The following is a 21,992-nucleotide window of genomic DNA, read 5'->3' on the forward strand; positions in this document are numbered from 1 at the left end:
ACTAAGCATGTACAGGCCTCTAGGGTAGAGAATTCCAAAGATTCACAACCTTCTGAGCTCGGTCCTAAAATGCTGACCTCTTATCTTGAGACTATGACCCCTAGTTCTAGATTCTCCAGCAAGGGGAAACAGCCTCTCAACATCTACCTTCCTAAGAATTTTTTATGTTTCAATGAGATCATCTCTCATTCTTCTAAACTCCAGAGAGTATAGGCCCATACTACTCAATCTCTCCTCATAGGACAACCCTCTCATCCCAGGAATCAATCTAGTGAACCTTCATTGCACCCCCTCCAAGGCAAGTATATCCTTCCTTAGGTAAGGAGATCAAATCTGTACACAGTACTCCAGGTGTGGTCTCACCAGAGCTCTATATAATTGCAGCAAGACCTCCTAACTCTTATACTCCAAACCCCTTGCAATAAAGGCTAACATACCATTTGCCTTCCTAACTGTTTGCTGTACCTGCATGTTAACTTTCTGTGATTTGTGTACGAGGATACCCAAATCCCTCTGAATACCAACATTTCATAGTCTCTATATCCCTTTGCAGCCTCTTTGCATCCTCCTCACAACTTACTTTTCCACCTAGCTTTGTATTGCCAGCAGACTTGGATACATTACACTCGGTCCCCGCATCGAAGTCATTGATATATATTGTGAACAGCTGAGGCCCAAGCACTGATCCTTGCGGCACCCCACTAGTTACAACCTGCCAACCCGAAAATGAACCATTTATTCCTACTCTCTGTTTTCTGTCCATTAACCAATCCTCAATCCATGCTAATAATATATTATCCCAAATTCCATAAGCCCTAATCTCGTGCAATAACCTCTTGTGTGGCATCTTATCGGATGCCTTTTGAAAATCCAAATATACTACATCCACTGGTTCCCCTTTATCTACCCTGCTAGTTACACCCTCAAAAAACTCCAGTGGATTTGTCAAACACAATTTCCCTTTCATAAAACCAAGTTGTCTCTGCCTAATCATATTATGATTTTCTAAGTGCCCTGTTACTATGTCCTTAATAATAGATTCTAACATTTTCCCTACTACTGACATCAGGCTAACTGGCCTATTACTCCCTGTTTTCTCTCTCCCTCCTTTCTTGAATAGCAGGATTACATTTGCTACCTTCCAATCCAGGGGGACCGTTCTAGAATCTAGGGAATTCTGAAAGATCAAAACCAAGGCATTTACTATCTCTGCAGCCACCTCTTTTAAAACACTAGGAAGTAGGCCATTAGGTCCAGGGGATTTGTCGACTTTTAGTCCCATTAATTTCTCCAGTACTTTTTCTTTACTAATCTTTATTACTTTAAGTTCCTCATTAGACCCTTGGTTCCCCACTATTTCCGATATGTTTTTTGTGTCTTCTACTGTGAAGACAGATACAAAATATTTGTTTAATGTCTCTGCCATTTCCTTATTCCCCATTATATTTTCTCCTGTCGTTGCCTCTAAGGGACCCACATTTACTTTCACTAATCTCCTTTTTACGCACTTGCAGAAGCTCTTACAATCTGTTTTTATTTTTCTTGCTAGTTTACTCTCATATTCAACTTTCTCTCTCTATCAATTTCTCGGTCATCCTTTGCTGATTTCTAAAACCCTCCCAATCCTGAGGCTTACTACTCTTTTTGGCAACCTTGTAAGCCTCTTCTTTTAATCTATCCTTAATACTATCCTTAACTTTTCTAGTTATCCACAGTCGGATCATTTTTCCCGTGGAGTTTTTATTCTTCAAAGGAATGTATATTCATTGAGAATTATGAATTATTTCTTTAAATGTTTGCCATTGCTTATCTACCATCACATTTTTTAATCTAATTTCCCAATCTACCTTAGCCAAGCGCCCCTCATACCTACCTAATTGGCTTTGTTTAAATTTAAGATCCTAGTTTTGGACTAACTACGTCACTCTCAAACTGAAACTCATGTAGTTAATGTTTGCTTGACTATTTTTGTTTCAACACAGGATCTATCAATGTCTGTCGGCAGATTTCATAATATTGCCTGATTTTAGAATTTCCCAAGGTCTGGTGCATGAATGAAGCCAGAGAATTTCTTAGGGTAGAATTTACAAACTTGTGTTCCTGCAAGGGGAGCGCGTTGCATGAATTCAGGCAACAGGGTGGGTGGACCCTGCACGATTTTTCATCCATTAAAATTAAAGGACAGAAGATCCTGTGAGGCCAGCTGACCTTCAGGCCCAAGTTCCTGATAAGTGCTCCCACTACACAAAGCTGGTAGTGTGAATTTGTATAATTTCCTCTAATGACTATTGCCTCCCAAGCATCTAGTCTCCATGATTTGTTGACGCAAGCAGCCATTTTTTGTTGCCAAATTTTTAATTAATTCTCAACACATTCCTTGATCTTGAGGATAAAATAGCAATGAAACCATCCTCTAGTGTCACATTATGCAATTAAAAGAATTAGTTGATGAAACAGGGATAACTTTACAAACAACAAATTTGGCACCACACAGCAACTTAACACAGATGGGATCAACACATTTTTGAAACTGTTGATGTTTTTGCAACAGATTTGTATTTTTATACTATATTTGTCATTGCTTGCACATATAATTTGGTACAGCACAACATCCCATGAATTTCTACACTTACTGCATATGGTGTGATTTGCGGTCCAAGTACTGCAATTTTGCATTAAAAAAGTCACAGAGGCAGTTTCTGAGTGGATTTAAGCAGTAACAAATCATCTGCCCGAGTAATAACTTGGTATCATTGATGTTCCTAAAAGCCTTAATGGTTTTATATAAAACTCCTTTGTCCCCTATTTTAGTTAATACATCTGTTAAAATAGAGAACAAAGGAATTTGATGTGAACACATTAAGTACTTGTATGGTAATATTCACACATTGGGGGTCATTTTAACTTTCAGCGGTGGTGGAAAACGAGCAGTAGTGGATTTGCCGTCCGTGTGCACACTGCCCAATGTTCCTTTAAAGGAAAATCGGGCGGGGTGTATAACGTGTGCCTGATCCGCTACTGCCCGTTTTCCATCATTGCCAAAAGTGAAAGCTACCCCATTGTAACTTAAAAGGCTTAATCTTTTGGAGCACTAATGGTTGTTACCATCTGAAGAAACCTCTTGACGTCCTATCCTGTGACTGAAATTTATAATATTTCTAAAACGCCCATTGTGTTTTTTAATAAAGATAGATCCCAGTAAAATAATGAAGGTAATTTTCAACTTCGGCAGCAGTGGAGAACTGGCGGTATCGGATTGGCTGCCCGTTATATACCCCGCCCAATTTTGCTTTGTATTGAAGTCAATGAAGAAAATCGGGTGGGGTGTATAGCGGGCGGCCGATCTGCTTCCGCCAGTGTTCAGCCCCTACCAAAGTATCTAGATCAGGAATGCCTGACGGGTACACGGTGTATATAAACTGTAATTACCATAATTATAAACTGTAGTACAATAGGATCCTAGCAGACCTTTGGTTACAAGATGGCAAGAGACTTATGATGAGGAAGACCTTTTGACCCATCTTACTTTATCCATCCTGAAAGCCCTTACAAACCTCTATTGTTGCATCTGATTGTTTCTTAAATGATTCCTGGGTTTTTGCCTGCACCACTGTTATCTGAAAGTTTATTCCAAGTGTTGATCACTCTCTGCGTGAAGAATGTCCTGAAATCAGTCCTGAAATGAACATTTACTAGTTTGAATCTATATCCTCTTGTCCTACATCCACAGTTTAGTTTAATGTAGTATTCCGGGTTAACCTTTTCCATTCCCTTAACTATCTTAGATAAGATAGTGTGTCAGATGCCTCCTTTCCAGGTTGAAAAGCCCAAGTTTCTCCAGCCTTTCCTCATAACTCAGAGCACTGATACTGGGGAGCTGCTTCGTGGCTTTTCTCTGCACTGCTCCCAGTGCTTGAATCTCTTTTTTTTCTCTCAGTGACCAGGACTGGACACGGTATTCAAGGTGTGACCTTATCAGAGCACTGTACAGTTTGATCATGACTTCCTCTGACTTGTATTCTACTACTTTGGCTGTTAATTCAACTTTCCAGGAGGTAGATTTCAATTAATGTGACAAAGTAAATTCTGATAAAGTCTATTGGCAGAAGTTCTGAAAACCTGAAAGTCCAACCTGCAGGTAAATGTACAATGTCTGTAGAGCCCATGTCTGACAGTGGTAATCATTTAATCAACATTTTAAACCAAATCTTGCATGAAAATCCTTGCATTTGTAAACACAATTTTCAATGTATTCTTTGAGTGCTGTCAATTGTAGTTATCAAATTACATACATTTCCATCGTACAACTTGCTCAAAAGTTATTATTCAATAACTTTCTGGTGCCAAATATAATGAGATAAAATGTTTCTTACATTCACTATATCCTCTGAATAAACTAAAAAGGGTGTGATTGTCAGGATTGGTGCAGAAAGAGCATTTAAGAACCTAAGTAGATAGGAATGAGGAAAATTCCTCACCCCACCATTTAAGTCCATCTGACCATTTTTATATCCCTTCTGCATGGCACCAAATCCATTTTCTGTTGTTTGCTTATGAATCAGGAATTTGTTCTATTTCTTTTCCAAATTCTTCAACCAATTCCACATTCACTGTGCTAGGTGGCAATCTCTTCAGAACCTAACAACCCCAAGGGGGTGAAATTTGTCTTTTAATTGTGGAATGTTTTTATCCACAGTTAATGACCAACTAATGGAATCGCATTCTCAGCAGTCACACAATTCCACAATTTTATTATTGAGTTAATTGCAGAAAAAAGGGACATTCTCCAATTTTCATTAAGACAAATTTCACCCCATCAATCACTGCTGGAGTTAGAATTCCTCTGTGCGCTATATTTAATGAATCAGTTAATGCATCAGGTAAAATTCCTTCCTTTGCTTCTTTAATGCAACCTTTAACTTACTTATTTTAAAGAGGTTAACGACTTCATTACAACAATACAGGAATTTTATCTGAATGCATTAACCAATTAATTTTTAAAAAAGCACAGATATGAATTTCTATCTCCCAAACCCGCGACCTCTACCACATAGAAGGACAAGAGTAGCAGGCGCATGGGAACAACACCACCTGCATGTTCCCCTCCAAGTCACACACCATCCCGACTTGGAAATATATCGCCGTTCCTTCATTGTCGCTGGGTCAAAATCCTGGAACTCCCTTCCTAACAGCACTGTGGGAGAACCGTCACCACACGGACTGCAGCGGTTCAAGAAGGCGGCTCACCACCACCTTCTCGAGGGCAATTAGGGATGGGCAATAAATGCCGGCCTCGCCAGCGACGCCCACATCCCGTGAACGAATAAAAAAAATTAAATTGAGCTTGTAGTTTCCTTATTTTATGATCAAACCTCCCTCCCCCCTGTTATCTTTTCCTACTTCTGCACAGAACATTCTTCCACCTCTACCCCAAATAGTTGCATTAATTTTTAAAACTGTGCAACTTGTTATTTTGACTTCCTCCACCCAGTAAAATGCTTTATACCAATAACATTTTGTAATAAATATTAAAAACTTGGATACTACCTTAAAAAAATTGTCCTGCGAAGATTTCTTGTGATAGAATCACTGCATCAGCAATTCTACCACCAGGAGTGTAAAATACATCATCGTGATTTTTAAATGCTATCTTGGAAATGAGATGGTGCAGGGGGCTGTGACAGGAAATTTCTACCCCAGCTATCTGACATTTCCCTAATTGCTTATACAAGGATGGAAAAAATAGACCAGTAGACTCACAACTATATGTGGCCCTATTACTGGCAATGGTAGAGTGCAGAGGCTGGCAGAAACAGACAGTTACTCTAATGGTTAGTTTTTTTTAAAAAAAGCTAGCTACGAGTATTGAATGGAGCCACAGAAAAGGTCTGCAGGCAGTTTTTTTTGATGAAAGACAAAAGTCCTATTTAGTTCTGAACTAAATAAACAGAAGGCAACTAAATTAACAACATATTTCAGTGGATTCTTATTGGGATATCTGGAAAGTAAAACCTTGCTGAAGATAAATCTGTTTCACCTTCACATAAATGACACATTATTGTTACAAAACATAGATAATTAAAGTATGAATAAAAGGAAAAACCACATTCAATGAGTTAACAAAAACCTTCCATTTAGTTGCTAATTGTTTTGAATTACTACCCATAAAAGCAATGCACCTTTATCGTGCACTATGAAATCACACTTCACGTTGCCAGTTGCTGACTGACGTTGCAAGTAGCCATAAAGAGGTGCTGATAAGTGGCAAGTAACATACCCACCATACAAGTGCCAGAGAATGACCATCTCTAACAAGAGACTTAACCCCTTGACATTAAATGGCATTACCATTGTCGAGTCCCCCATCATCAACATCATGGGGGGTGATTACCATTGACCAGAGACACAACTGGACCAGCCACATAAATGCCGTGATTACTAGAGCAGCTCAGGGGCTGGGTATTCGCAGCGACTAGCTCTCCTCCTGACTCCCCAAAGCCTCGCCACCAACTACAGGGCACAAGTCAGGAATGTGATGGAATATTCTCCATTTGCCTGGATGTAGCTGTAACAACATTCAAGAAGCTTGACACCATCCAGGACAAAGCAGTCAGCTTGATAGGCATCCCATCCATTAACTTAAACATCCACTCCCTCCGCCGCCGCGTATCATGGCTGCAGTGTGTACAGTATCTATAAGATGCACTGCAACAAGTCATCAAGGCTTATTCGGCAGCCCCCCCCAAACAACCTCCACCACCTAGAAGGACAAAGGTAGCAGATGCAAGGGAACACCATCACCTCCAAATTCCCGTCCAAGTCACACACCATCTTGACTTGGACATCTATTTCCGTTCCTTCATTGTTGCTCGGTCAAAATCCTGGAATTCCATACCTAACAGCATTGAGGGAGCACCTTCACTATATGGACTGCAGCAGTTCAAGAAGAAAGCTCACCACCTCTTTCTCAAGGGGAACTAAATGGTGGTCTTTGCCAGCGATGACCACATCCCAAAGAATTATTTTTAAAAACTGGGGTAAACATGGCAACCACATGCGACAATTAAATATTGCAGTCATTCATTCATTCTTAGAATTCAATTAATAAAACAAAATTTACTGTTTAAATCTTTAAAATGTTTGGTGGATTTGAAGTTGTACTACTCAAATCAGCTAAAAGGATTCCATCTTAATTGTGTTCACTTCTGTCAGTCTGATACATGTAAGATGAAAATGACTTCTGCTGACAGGATTTACAAGACTTTTTAAGCAAATTTTTCATACACTATTTATGAGAAACAAGAGCAGTGCTGCGGGTAAGCTGGGATTGTTTGATTCAGAGGAAACAATGAAGCAGACCCTTATCCAAACTAGGCCATGAAAAAAACTGTACAGAATTTCTAGAAACTGGGCACTTTTTCACAATGGCAATTTTTATGCCATTCAGTTCAGTGTACAGCTTGATCATTCCAGCCGACTTGTTATTGTTTTTGTTGCTACGGAGACCGAGTTAAAGTAATCATTAAAGCTGTTTTAATTAAAATGAGTCAAATTTCTTTATTAACCCATAGCTTCACAAATTTACGAGGGCTTTTTAAAAACTCTTGCACATTAACTATATCTCACTTTCAGAAACACAGCATATGAACAATAGCCCTTAATGTACATATGTCTTAATAACTGGCAACATGCTATGTATCAGTTCACAGCTATTTCTTTGACTTTCCCAATAAATCAACCTTTATATCTAAGGACACAATGCAACGTTGTGTTCAAGTTAAATAATGTAAAAATTTGTTCAATATAGGGGAATTATAAACACAACTTTACAGAATTTGATATTGTGACAGTTATTTTTATGTGGACATGATGGGTTTTGATACGGACCAGGTGGCACATATAGGAGAATAGATGGTGAGTGCTGGGACATCGGGACAGCCAGCATTTTGAACCCAGTGTTAGGACTGATCATCTAGAGCAAAATACACTGGAACTTACTGTAACTTTGACTTTCAAGCCGAAAGATAATTTATCTTGGAAAGGTTACAGATTCACCACCAGGTCTCCAGTCTTGTGTCACAATGGACTGTGTGTGCCATATTAAAACTTAGCTCAGTGAGTGATGATGCGCCTTAGTGAATGTTGGAACTTCAGATGGGATTTTGGGGCACTGCTAATTTAAACGACAAATACAGGCATTGGGTCCAAACTGTTGGCTGTCCATGTAAAACGCGGATAGCTAGCACATATACATTTGTGCCATTATGTGTGGTAAGTACATACTCTGGTACATACTGGCTGCAGCAAATAATACAGTGGACACTATGTGGAATGGTCATTAAGTTCTCCAAAAATCTGGTGAATACTACATGGTCCAACCATTATACTCAGACTAATGCTAATAGATAATTTCACAGAAGCAGAATGACATAGGAAGAAACTAGTAGTACTCTTGGCTTACGCAAAAGATAATTTGTTTCAAAACAAGAAAACAGACAGTCCAAACTTTTTGTTGTTATTTTCCTTAGCTTTCAACTGCCTCTTGTTACATGGGAGTTCAACTTCACACAGAACATCTGTTAGCCCCTCTCGTGGTCGAAGCAGGGAACTGGAGACCGTAGAGCTGATCTTCAATTATATGTTTGTCTATACTCTGATGTTAAAGCAGACTCATTTGATGATCAAATAATTCTTCTCAACGATCAGGCAATTGCGATATTAACCATTTCTAACATTTAAGCAGATCAGATGCAAATAGTAGTTTCGTGGTCACCCGATGACCTGTTTGTTTTTGTAGTTTTGCATCATGGTTCTCCCGTAACAAAGCTATAAAAACTGTGGCAAATGGATTTCAATGCAGGCAAGTGTGAGGTCATCCACTTTGGATCTAAAAGGATAGATCAGAGTACTTTCTAAATTGTGAAAAGCTCGAAACAGTGAAGGTCCCAAGAGGCTTAAATGTCCATGTACATAGATCATTAAAATGTCATGGACAGGTACAGAAAATAAACAGAAAGGCTAAAGGAATGCTGGCCTTTATATCTAGAGGACTAGAATACAAGGGGGTAGAAGTTATGCGATAGCTATACAAAGCCCTGGTTAGACCACATCTGGAGTACTGTGTTCAGTTTTGGGCACCGCAGTTTAGGAAAGATACATTGGCTTTGGAGGGAATGCAGCGTAGATTTACTAAAATGATACCTTACGAGGAGAGATTACGCAAACTAGGGTTGTATTCTCTGGAATTTAGAAGACTAAGGGGTGATTTGATAGAAGTTTTCAAGATATTAAGTGGAACTGATAGAGTAGATAGAGAGAAACTATTTTAACTGGTTGGGGAGTCTAGGACTAGGGGACATAGTCTAAAATTTAGAGCCAGGATTTTCAGGAGTGAAGTTAGGAAACACTTCTACACACAAAGGGTGGTAGAAGTTTGGAAATCTCATCTGCAAACAGCAGTTGATGCTAGATCAGTTGTTAATTATTAAATCTGAGATTGGTAGATTTTTGTGAACCAAAGGAATTAAGGGATATGGGGCTACGGCTTGGACCTCAGCTATTTACAATCTATATTAATGACTTAGATGAAGGGACCGAGTGTGATGTATCCAAGTTTGCTGATGATACAAAGTTAGGTGGGAAAGTTAGCTGTGAGGAGGATGTAAAGAGTCTGCAAAGGGATATAGACAGGGCAAGTGATGGGCAAGAAGGTGGTAGATGGAGTATAATGTGGGGAAATGTGAGGTTATTTACTTTGGTAGGAAAAATAGAAAAACAGAATATTTTTTAAATGGCGAGAAACTATTAAATGTTGGTGTTCAGAGGGATTTGGATGTCCTTGTACACGAAGCACAGAAAGTTAGCATGCAGGTACAGCAAGTAATTAGGAAGGCAAATGGTATGTTGGCCTTTATTGCAAAGGGGTTGGAGTACAAGAGTAAGGAAGCCTTACTGCAATTGTACAGAACTGTGGTGAGACCACACCTGGAGTACTGCGTACAGTTTTGTCTCCTTACCTAAGGAAGCGGTGCAATGAAAGTTTAGTAGATTGATTCCTGAGATGAGAGGGTTGTCCTACGAGGAAAGATTGAGCAGAATGGGCCTATACTCTCAAGAATTTAGAAGAATGAGAGGTGATTTCATTGAAACATAAGATTCTAAGAGGGCTTTTCAGGGTAGATGCTGAGAGGACGTTTCCCCTGGCTGGAGTGTCTAGAACTAGGGGACTAGTTGCAGCATAAGCGGTCAGCCATTTAGGACTGAGGTGAGGAGGAATTTCTTCACTCAGTGGGTCGTGAATATTTGGAATTGCTACCCCTGAGGGCTGTAGATGCTCAGTCATTGAGTATATTCAAGATTGAGATCGATAGATTTTTGGACTTCAGGAGAATCAAGGGATATGGGGATCAGGCGCCAAAGCGGAGTTGAGGTCAAAGGTCAGTCATGATCGTATTGAATGGCGGAGCAGGCTCGCGGGGCTGTATGGCCTACTCCTGCTCCAATTTCTTATGTTCTTATGTAAATGGAATTAGGTCACAGATCAGCCATGATCTCATTGAATGAAGGAACAGGCTCGAGGGGCTAAATGGCCTACTCCTGTTCCTATATAGCACACGCCTTCATAACATGGTCTTGGCTAGAAGTTATGTATGGCCATGATATGAAACATCAGTGTCCTGCAACTATCTATAATAATGCATTTTAAAATCACTTATATTATTTGATTTTTCAAAACTAGCTCTAACTCAAGTTTAAAACACAAACATCTGTTTTTCAAATAATAAAACAATGATGGCAGAGCAATCGGGAAAACACAAACCATTTGATGTTTCAGGTATAAAACCTTGCCTCAGAATGTAAAGATATTGCAGATGAACAGCTTTTAAGAAAGAACAAGGGAAAGGGGGAAGCACACAGACACAAAGGTCACACACAGACACAAAGGTCACACACAGGAAAAGACATATAATGACTTGTAAAGTGCTACGGCGGGGATCACGAAATGCTTCACTTTGCCAGCTTTTCATGCTTCCCATTCTACTTACCCGTCCCTCTTCAACTCCTCAAACTCTCGGCATGATTTTAGCTCAGAGTTGGGAACCCAGCCCGTCTCTAGATATTCATGAGGGGAACCCAGAAGCCAAGTGAGTGCGTTGTAATCTGCGATCGCAACTCAGTTGAAGGTACGTATTTGTGTTTCTGGGTTTCCCACGCGGCAAGCAGCCTGATTGACAGGCTGACTGCTCGTCGATAGGGAAAGGAGCCGCACGTCGGAGAGAGAGAAGGGAGGGAGAAAGAGATCATGAGCCCTGGAAGAAATTGGAGGATTGGGGGATGTGGACGATAGCGGGTGGCCTTGGATAAGATCGAGGGGTTCAGCATCGGGCTGGGCGGGGGGGTGTGCGGATTGGCCGATCACACAGTCTTGTGAGATTGTTGGGCCTGGATGAAGCACTCCTGCTACTCCTGGCCCACAAGCAGTGCAATAAAGGCACTCACCTCATGGATCCGGCCCTTCCTGCCTGCTTTCACCTGACATGAATCGGAAGCGATGGAAAACCCGAACAGGTAAGGTTAAAGTTGTTTAACTTTTGTAATACACAAAAAATTAAGTACCTCAACTATCGCAATGAGGTACGTTGCCCCTTTAAGTATCGGCCCATCGGCTTTAAGTGATGGCGGGACTTCTGGGTTTCTGTTGCACACACATCCAAACATGCCTGGTTCAAACCCAGAAGTGGGTGCGCTGGATCTGGGATGCAGTCCTGCTCCAAAAATCCACCCATTCTTGGGGGTTAAAATGACCCCCTCAGGGTCTTGTACATGCCTTTTTATTTCTTTGATTTCTCTCATTATGCCTCCTTTTGGTTTCTGCACATATCACTGCTGCCCTGTAACTGGTCCCCACATTAGCACTTTACCCTTTTCCTGAGTGTGGGGTCTTTGTATGGGTATGTGTCTTTTTTTCCCTTTTCCCTTTTCCCTTGTTCTGTTCCTTCATAAATGCTGTTCATTTGTAATTTCATTTCTGAGGAAAGATTTATACCTGAAACATCAACTACCTCATGTTTTCTCAACAGATGCTGCCTGACCTGCTGAGTATCTCCAGTGTTTTCTCTTTTTGTTTCAGATTTCCAGCATCTGCAATATTTTGCCTTTTATTCATGCAGAACAATATCCTATTTTACAAATCTTGTACGTGAATGAAGTGGATATTAGACGAGAAAGAGCATCACGTTATTTATTTTTAATACTGTTGCTGAAGACTAAATTGTGGATAGTTTGATTTGTTCTTTGTCAAATAGGAAAGTGCTGAACTAAGCAAAAGAGGCTTACTGAAATTAAATACACCCAACTCCTGTGTTTTTAAAAGGTTCCTACAGAAAATTGGGTGTACCTGTACCTGAATAAGCAGAATTTGGAATGGTGCAAAATAACTTGGTTGATCACAGCAAAATATCAGCTTTCAGGTTGCAAAAGTTATTATGTATCAGAATTCATAATAATGATCCCAGTACGTTCTCAGAAATCTTTAGGGATTGTACCAACAAACTCTTTTTAAGTAGAGGAACCATGTTAGGTAGTAATCTGTGCACAGCACTAGGTCACAATGATTTATGGGCAATCCTCGAGGCATTTGAATTCCTAAGAAATTTGAATCCCCACAGATTTCTGGCTGAAAATGTGGGAAAATGGGCACTGGGTCAGAAATGCTGACTGCCTGTGTAAAACTGACTGATGTGCCGACCATTCAGTTGCACAATATGTTGGTACACAAAAACCTAACACTTCTCGACAGCGTTCGATATTGCTGAGGGGCAGCATGTAGACGAGATGTAGGTTGGGTCCAAGGAGAGAATCTCGGGGGGCTCTAGAGATAATGGTGCATGGGCAGGAAGAGAAATCATTGCAGGAGATTCCCTGGCTATAACTGGATAGGTAAGAGTGGAACCAGGCAAGGGTAGTCCCACACTGCTGTACAACAGAGGAGAGGCGTTGGAGGTTATGGTGTGGGTCATCTGTGTCAAAGACTGCAGACAGGTCAAGAAGGACGAGGAGGAACAGTGCACCATGGTCACAATCACAGAGGATGTCATTTTGGTGTTGTAACCCCAACAGCAAATGTAACCCCGTTATTCAAGAAAGAAGGGAGAGAGAAAACAGGGAACTACAGGCCAGTTAGCCTGACATCAGTTGTCGGGAAATTGCTGGAATCTATTATTAAGGAAGTGACAACAGGACACTAAGAAAATCATAATATGATTAGGCAGAGTGAACATGTTTTTATGAAAGGGAAATCATGTTTGACAAATTTATTAGAGGTTTTTGAGAATGTAACTAGCAGGGTAAATAAAGGGGAACCAATGGATGTAGTATATTTGGATTTTCAAAAGGCATTCGATAAGGTGCCACATAAAAGGTTGTTACACAAGGTAAGGGTTCACGGGGTTGGGGGTAATATATTAGCATGGATAGAGGATTGGTTAATGGAGAGTAGAGATAAACAGGTCATTTTTGGGTTGGCAGGTTGTAACTTGTGGGGTGCTGCCAGGATCAGTGCTTGGGCCTCAGCTGTTTACAATGTATATTTATGACTTGGATGAAGGGACCGAGTGTAATGTATCCAAGTTAGCTGACGATACAAAGCTAGGTGGGAAAGTAAGCTGTGAGGAGGACACAAAGGGCTCGATTTTACAATGGTGGCAGGTTGGCAGCGGCGGGGGGCGGGGGGGCTGCGGGTGGTGTGGAGGTGCGCGTGACAAACCCTCATGAACAAAACTTACCGTTTCTGATGCAATCGCATGTTGATTGATGATGATTAACGTCCTCTCCGGGTTTTGCGTCCGGCAGTTAGCCTGATTGACAGGCTGGCTGCCATCAAGAGCTGCGATGCAAGTTGGGGGGAGTGAGAAAGAGAGAGAGCGAGATATCATCCAGCGCTGGACTGGAAGACCGGGGTGGGGGGAGAGTGGAAGATCCGGTGGGGGGAGAGTGGAAGATCTGGCGCTGGAACGGAAGACCGGGGTGGGGGGAGAGTGGAAGATCCGGCGCTGGAACGGAAGACCGGGGTGGGGGGAGAATGGAAGATCCGGTGGGGGGAGAGTGGAAGATCTGGCGCTGGAACGGAAGACCGGGGTGGGGGGAGAGTGGAAGATCCGGCGCTGGAACGGAAGACCGGGGTGGGGGGAGAGTGGAAGATCCGGTGGGGGGAGAGTGGAAGATCCGGCGCTGGAACGGAAGACCGGGGTGGGGGGAGAGTGGAAGATCCGGCGCTGGACTGGAAGACTGGGGGTGGGGGGGGAGGGGGGGTGGGTGAAGATGGGGACATCGGAGTGGGAGACGTCAGACATCAGAGCAGGGTGCAAAGGTAGGTTAATTTCGTGTTTTCACTTCCTTCCATTTTCTTTTATTTAATTTATTTAGTTTCTTTTTCCCTGATCTGGCCCCTCACACCTGGTTTCACCAGGGGTGATTCAGAGGCGGTGGGCAAGCCACCCAGGTAAGTTAAAAAAAAAATCATTCTAATCACTTCATTTGTCACAGGTAAAGTGCCTTAGGTACCTCAATGAGGTACATTTGGCTCTTCAACGGCTTTAATTGCCGGCAGGACTTCCGTTTTTGGGTCGCCCGCGCGCACACAGGTGGGTCCCTGGGAAACTCGGAAGTCGGCAGGTAGGATCCGGCTTCCAAACCTGAACGGGATTTCTGCAATTTAGCGTGCAGGTACAGCAAGAAATTAGGAAGGCAAATGGCATGTTGGCCTTTATTGCAAGGGTAAGGAATCTTACAACACCAGGTTATAGTCCAACAGTTTTATTTGAAAATCACAAGCTTTCCTAGGCTTTCTCCTTCGTCAGGTGAGTGTGGAATTCCTTGAAGATTATCGCATATATAGTCAGAGAACAATGCCTGGTGATTACAGATAATCTTTCCAACTGCCCGTTGTCAAGGCAATCAGACAGAGAGACAGTACATACAGTACTACTGAATATACAAACGATCCGAACCCAAAGACAGAGAGAGAGAGAGAGAAACATCCGAAATGAAGAGAAAGAGAGAGAATGACCAGTTGTATTAAAAACAGATAACTCTTTTTTCGCTGGTGGGGTTACGTGTAGCGTGACATGAACCCAAGATCCCGGTTGAGGACGTCCTCATGGGTGCGGAACTTGGCTATCATTTTCTGCTCGACGATTTTGCGTTGTCGTGTGTCTTGAAAGGTGGCCTTGGAGAACGCTTACCCGAAGATCGGTGGCTGAATGTCCTTGACTGCTGAAGTGTTCCCCGACTGGGAGGGAACCCTCCTGTCTGGCGATTGTTGCGCAGTGTCCGTTCATCCGTTGTCACAGTGTCTGCATGGTCTCGCCAATGTACCATGCTCCGGGGCATCCTTTCCTGCAACGTAAAGAAGTCTTACTACAATTGTACAGGGTTTTGGTGAGACCTGACCTGGAGTTATGTTTTTGTCTCCTTATCCAAGGAAGGATATGCTTGCCTTAGAGGCGGTGCAACGAAGGTTCACTAGAATAATTCCTGGGATGAGAGAGTTGTCCTATAATGAGAGATTGAGTAGAATGGGCCCATACACTGGAGTTTAGAAGAATGAAAGGTGATCTCATTGAAACATACAAGATTCTGAGGGGGCTTGACAGGGTAGATGCTGGGGGATTGTTTCCCTGGCTGGAGAGTCTAGAACTAGGGGGCATAGTCTCAAGATAAGGGGTCGGACATTTAAGACTGAGATGAGGAGGAATTTTGTCACTCAGAGGGTTGTGAATCTTTGGAATTCTCTACCCCAGAGGGCTGTGGATGCTGAGTAGTTGAATATGTTCAAGGCTGAAATAGATAGATTTTTGGACTCTGAGGGAAACAAGGGATATGGGGATCGGGTGGGAAAGTGGAGTTGAGGTCGAAGATCTTATCGAATGACAGAGCAGGCTCAAGGGACCTTATGGCCTACATCTGCTTCTATTTCTTATGTTCTTATGTTATGGTAGGAGTGCAAACTTGATTGGAGAGGTTCAAACATGGAGTTGCGGGAAAGATGGGCACGGAGTTGGGAGGTGACAATATGTTTAGAGAGGAAAGGGAGTTTAGAGATGGGGTGGTAGTTTCCAAGGACAGAAGGGTCAAGGGTAGGTTTTTTAAGAAGGGAGGTGATGATGGCAGATTTGAAAGTGAGAAGGACAGTATCTGAGAAGAGGGAACCATTTACAAAAGCAGCTAACATGAGGGCTAGGAAGGGAAGTTGTGTGGTTATCAGTTTATCAGTAGGAACAATCGAGAGAGCAGGAGGTGGGTTTATGAACAGGATGAGCTCGGAGAAGGCATGAGAGGAGACAGGAGAGAACCTAGAGAAAGATGCGGGTTCAGAGCTTGGGCAGAAGGGAACCTTGGGAGAAGATTGGCTTGGTGGGCTAGGCAAAGAGAGGGATGCGGCAGAGGCAACTGAATGGATGGTTTCAATCTTAATGATAAAGAAATCCATGAGCTCCTCGCACTTGTTGTTGGAGGTGAGGGTGGAGGGGGCAGGTGAGAGGGGTTTAAGGAGCTGGTTGGTAGTGGAGAAAAGAAGCTGGGGGGTTATCTTTGCGTTCCAGGATGATCCTGGAGTAGTGAGCTGTTTTGGTAGAGGAGAGCAGGACCTGATAGTGCTTAATGTGGTCTAGCTAGATCTGGTGATGAATGGCTAAACCAGTTGTACGATATAAGATAGCAAATGGTATGGAAAAGGCTAATTTGGAACACTGCTTGAAACTATGGGAGAAGGACAAGGAGACATAGGTTCAAACTATAAAAGGTAACAGAAGAACTGATGTCAGAAGGTCCTTCTTCACACAGACAATGATCAACACTTGGAATGAACTTGTTGGCAGAGTGCTGGAGGTGAAAACCCAGGAATCATTTAAGAAACAACTAGTTTCTAGCAGTGAGGGGAGTGTAGTTTGTTCTGGATGGATGAATTAACTGGGGCTGAATTGCCTTCTTCATCTGTAATATATTGTGATCTTATGTGAAGAGACGGTACCATGAGTCTTGATTTCAACACATTTAAAGAGGCAGAGGAATGTGTAGGATGTTACATAGGATGAATAGAGAAGAAAGTTCAGGGGAATAATTGAGATACTGATAGAATAGGGAATGACAACAAAAGCACGTAAGAAAGAAAGAAAGAGAGGTTTGAGGAGTGGGTTCATGAAGCCGGAATAAGTGGAAGAAAAGCAAAACATTACTGTAGCTATCAGAAGCTAAGGAACAAGCAGATAATACTATACTTCCATGATCCCAGTGGCCTCTTCATATAATATATTACATGAAAAAGCACTGACTTCTGGTATTGCTATCAATCCAGAATAATGTTTATTCTTCTCAATGTTCATTTAGCTCTCTTGTTCTCTGTCTTTTTTTGTAGATTCCTTCAATAACTAGATCTGTACACCATGACAAGATACTGGCACTTAGGCAACAAACACAGTTCCTTTGGGATGCTTATTTTTCTTCCGCAGAAAATATAGTATTAACTACTTTAGAGGTAAGTGGTTCCATTTACGTGCTTTTAATTAATATCAAATCTTGCGGTTTTGGCTTCTTTTACACCATTTTCCCATTCAATGGCCTGAAAGCAGCTTCCATAAGTGGATTATGACCCTTACAATCTGAAATCTGTATCTTTTCACTTACTGCCACGCAGGGTATGTGGACCTAATGATTAACAATTATACCAAAGGTGAAACTGTTACTGGTTTAATCATACTCTCACACTTACTACAGATAGATGGAAAGTACTACACACCAACCAGACTTTCAACAGGCCAAAATTGATCAGATTTATTTACAAAATTAGGTGGAGTTGTAAAATGCTGTGAATTAATCCTCCTAAGCTCTCCAGCCATTAGAACAGTCTGTTGGAATTAAAGCAGCGTCTTAGAAAACAAACATTTTAATTTTTAATATTAATGGACGTAAATTCTGTGGAACCTGTTGACCTCTCCATCCAAGTTTTCAATGTGTGCTCCCAACGGGCAAAGTTCCGCACTGGGAGCACAAATTTATAAAATTTACCTAAGGGCTAATTCCTGAGAATGGGTGGAGTAAATTTTGACAGTCCAGCCTTTTCATGCCCTGTGGTAATGGAATATTGTCTTATGTTTATCCCTCGGGTAGGAATTTCATTTGAAATATGTGAGTGACAAACTTGCTCTTCATAAAATCATAGAATGATACAGCACAGAAGAAGGCCATTCGGCCCATCATGCCTGTGCATCCTGCTCTTTGAAAGAGCTATCCAATTAGTCCCACTCCCCTGCTCTTTCCCCATAGCCCTGCAAATTTTATTTGGTTGATTTCTTTGAAGAGGCCAAAGCAGATGCATTTTGGTGGTATTACACAACAAAAATAAAATGCAGTAACTTTAGGGAAGTCTTTATCACTTTTACCATAGCAGTTAGTGAGTTTCATCACATAATCACAATGAAACCACATGGGAGTCTGATATTACCCAATGTTGAAATTCATATAAATAATCCTGATTCTGAATTGAATGGTTGAGGTCATCCCATTAACACCCCCAAAACATAGGACCTGATATTTACATTTAAGCTACCTCACAAGAACAAAGACAACTAAAACCCTTTTTTAAATGAAAGAAAGCTTAACCATCTTTTTAACCCTTGTTTAGTAAAATCTTACTGGTATATTTAAGATTAATCCACACAGATTTCACAGTTTGTAATATCAAGACAATGGCTTCAATTGCAGATATCATGGATAATTGATGTCTTTAATGAGTCCTAGTATTTTACAAGGCTAGGACCAGTTAAATAAATGCTGTCCAAATTGTGTCTTCCAGTTCACTGTTATTCAATCAAGAAATAGCTATTATATAGTAAATCCTGATAAACAAAGTCTCTATTAAAATTAAATCCTGCAGTTTTTCTGCTACACAGCCACAAATGTCACAAAACATGTTCCTTCAGTTTCTTACCTAGGTTTTCATTGTGTTTTGTCTAACTGGTTTTTCACACAACGCTTATCCTACTTCTGCACACATGATGAGTATCTATAAAGTGTCCTTTCTAAACAGATCTATTTAGAAACAAAATACTTTTTCGATGGACGTTTGTCTTCATTTTACCCCTGGCTGAGATGCATAGATCATCTGCTCCTAAACCTCTTGTCAAAGCTGCTTTTGAGCTAAATGCTGGGAGGTACTTACATTCGGCCCACTGTGCATATAAAAACATAAGAAATAGGATCAGGAGTAGGCCATCCGGCCCCTCGAGCCTGCTCTGCCATTCAGTAAGATCATGGCTGATCTTTTACCTCAACGCCATTTTCCTGCACCTTCCCCATAGCACGATTTGATCATAGGCCGCCTTTGCTGTTGCATCTGTGAGAACTTCCAGAGCCTGGGATAACTGATGAAACAATTCCACTGCTTTGGGATTGTCTGGGTTCTTGTCAGGGTGACATTACAAAGCCTTCTGCATGTATGCTTTCTTAATCTCTTTGCCAGTGGCATCCTCACTGACGTCCAGCAGCGAGTATAGGTCTAACTGCAGAATTTCTATAGCTGCCCTCTTCTCGCACTGACTACAAATAACACAGACCCCCGGCAGTGTCCTAGGCCCAACCATCTTCAGCTGCTTCATTACTGACCTTTCCTCCATCATAAGGTCAGAGATGGGGATGTTCGCTGATGATTGCACAGTGTTCAGTTCCATTTGCAACCCCTCAGATAATGAAGCAGTCCGTGCCCGCATGCAGCAAGACCTGGACAACATCCAGGCTTGGACTGATAAGTGGCAAGTAACATTCACGCCAGACAATTGCCAGGCAATGACCATCTCCAACAAGAGAGTGTCCAACCACCTCCCCTTGACATTCAATGGCATTACCAGCGCCGAATCCCTCACCATCAACATCCTGGGGGTCACCATTGACCAGAAACTTAACTGGACCAGCCATATAAATACTGTGGCTACAAGAGCAGGTCAGAGGCTGGGTATTCTGCAGCGAGTGACTCACCTCCTGACTCCCCAAAGCCTTTCCACCATCTACAAGGCACAAGTCAGGAGTGTGATGGAATACTCTCCACTTGCCTGGAAGAGTGCAGCTCCAACAACACTCAAGAAGCTCGACACCATCCAAGACAAATCAGCCCGCTTGATTGGCACCCCATCCACCACCCTAAACATTCACTCTCTTCACCACCGGCGCACTGTGGCTGCAGTGTGTACCATCCACAGGATGCACTGCAGCAACTCGCCAAGGCTTCTTCGACAGCACCTCCCAAAACCGCAACCTCAAGCACCCAGGAGGACAAGGGCAGCAGGCACATGGGAACAACACCACCTGCACGTTCCCCTCCAAGTCACACACCATCCCGACTTGGAAATATATCGCCGTTCCTTCATCGGCGCTGGGTCAAAATCCTGGAACTCCCTTCCTAACAGCACAGTGGGATAACCTTCACCACACGGACTGCAGTGGTTCAAGAAAGCGGCTCACCACCACCTCCTCAAGGGCAATTAGGGATGGGCAATGAATGCTGGCCTTGCCAGCGAAGCCCACATCCCATGAACGAATAAAAAAATAATCCGCATATCCTTTGATGCCTTTAATATCTAGAAATCTATCGATCTCTGTTTTGAATGTACTCAATGACTGAGCCTCCACAGCCCTCTGGGCTAGAGAATTCTAAAAGATTCACCACCCTCTGAGTGAAGAAATTTCCCCTCATCTCGGTCCTAAATGGCCTACCCCTTATTCTGGGACTGTGACCCCTGGTTCTAGACTCCACAGCCAGGGGAAACATCCTCCCGTATCTACCCTGTCGAGCTTCAATATTCTATCTCACCTGGAGGTACCCAGAGGTAGCAACTTCGAGAGCCAGGGTCCGGGGCCCGAGGAAGCCTGAAAAAACGTCTGAAATATGTCTGAAATTGGGTCGGGCCATTTTTCAGGTGTCCCTGGCAGCTGCCTAAAATAGATGTAAGGTACCTTAAATATGCAAATGAGGGGCCTAACGCATGTTTTAGGTTCCCTCACAGAAATCTTCATGTATAATTTCATGAATATTTTGAGCATTATGAAGAACTGGATAAATTGAGGCTTTTTTTAGGCTGCACGGAGAGTGGTGAATACATTTTCCACTTCACTTTATCTGTCTATTCAATATGATTTTGGGAAAAGAACTTGACTGATTTTGTTAAGTATAGAAACAGTAGAATGAATGTAGCTAGCAGATTGTCAAATTTTAGTTGGAATTGACAAATAGTAGTACGCTACAAACCTTGACGCTATTTGCTGAGTTACAGTTGATAGAGTTTATAGAGTGATAGACCGACAAGAAGATTACATACGACATCCAAGGTCAAAGGTTATCTAATCTCATAATGTCACTGGGTTAGAGAGGAAGCTCTCTGTCACCCATTTCTGGATGGATTAACTGATGTCTTTGCAAAAATAGTGTTAAGTGTGAAGAACAAATGCAGTATGACTTCTGCCACAATTTTTTTCTGTTTAGGCTTAAGGGAGGAATGCTTTACAAAAGCATTTGATTTAAAGGAAATTAAGGTAATAGGAATCATTCAAAATAAAGGTTTCATTAAATGCAAAATTATTATTTAGTACTAATGATCCCCCAAGGTGTTGCACACAGGTAGTCAAGACCAAGGGCAGTATTCAGGTCAGGCAGGGTAAGAGGGCAAGGGAATAATTGGATCGGAGGGTAAGTGGAGGAGGTAGATAAGGGGAGGGGAGACAGAAGATTGGAGGGGAAGAGGATGGAGAAGTGAGAGTAGCTGTGGAGGGAGAGAGAGATGGAGAAGGAGGGGAGGTGAGGGAAGTTGGACAGGGGAGGAGGAGATGGGAAAGAGAGGGGAGAGGGAGAAGGGGAAAATAGGAGGATGGGGGACAATGGACAAGGGATGTGGAGAGGACATGAAGTATGAGTGAAAGAAGGAAGAGGAAGGGAGATCAAAAGAAGG

General features: G+C 42.1%; 1 protein-coding gene across 1 annotated transcript in view; it reads left to right on the top strand.

The window, feature by feature from the left end:
- Positions 1-21,992, top strand: part of LOC137321776 (exostosin-1-like) — a 560,359-nt gene that overhangs the window by 427,529 nt on the left and 110,838 nt on the right. The window contains exon 5 of the mRNA XM_067984436.1: positions 17,414-17,533. Coding sequence (XP_067840537.1) covers positions 17,414-17,533 — 120 coding nt within the window. The remainder of the gene's footprint in view (positions 1-17,413; positions 17,534-21,992) is intronic.

Source organism: Heptranchias perlo, chromosome 5 (genome assembly GCF_035084215.1).
Source record: "Heptranchias perlo isolate sHepPer1 chromosome 5, sHepPer1.hap1, whole genome shotgun sequence".
NCBI lineage: Eukaryota > Metazoa > Chordata > Chondrichthyes > Hexanchiformes > Hexanchidae > Heptranchias > Heptranchias perlo.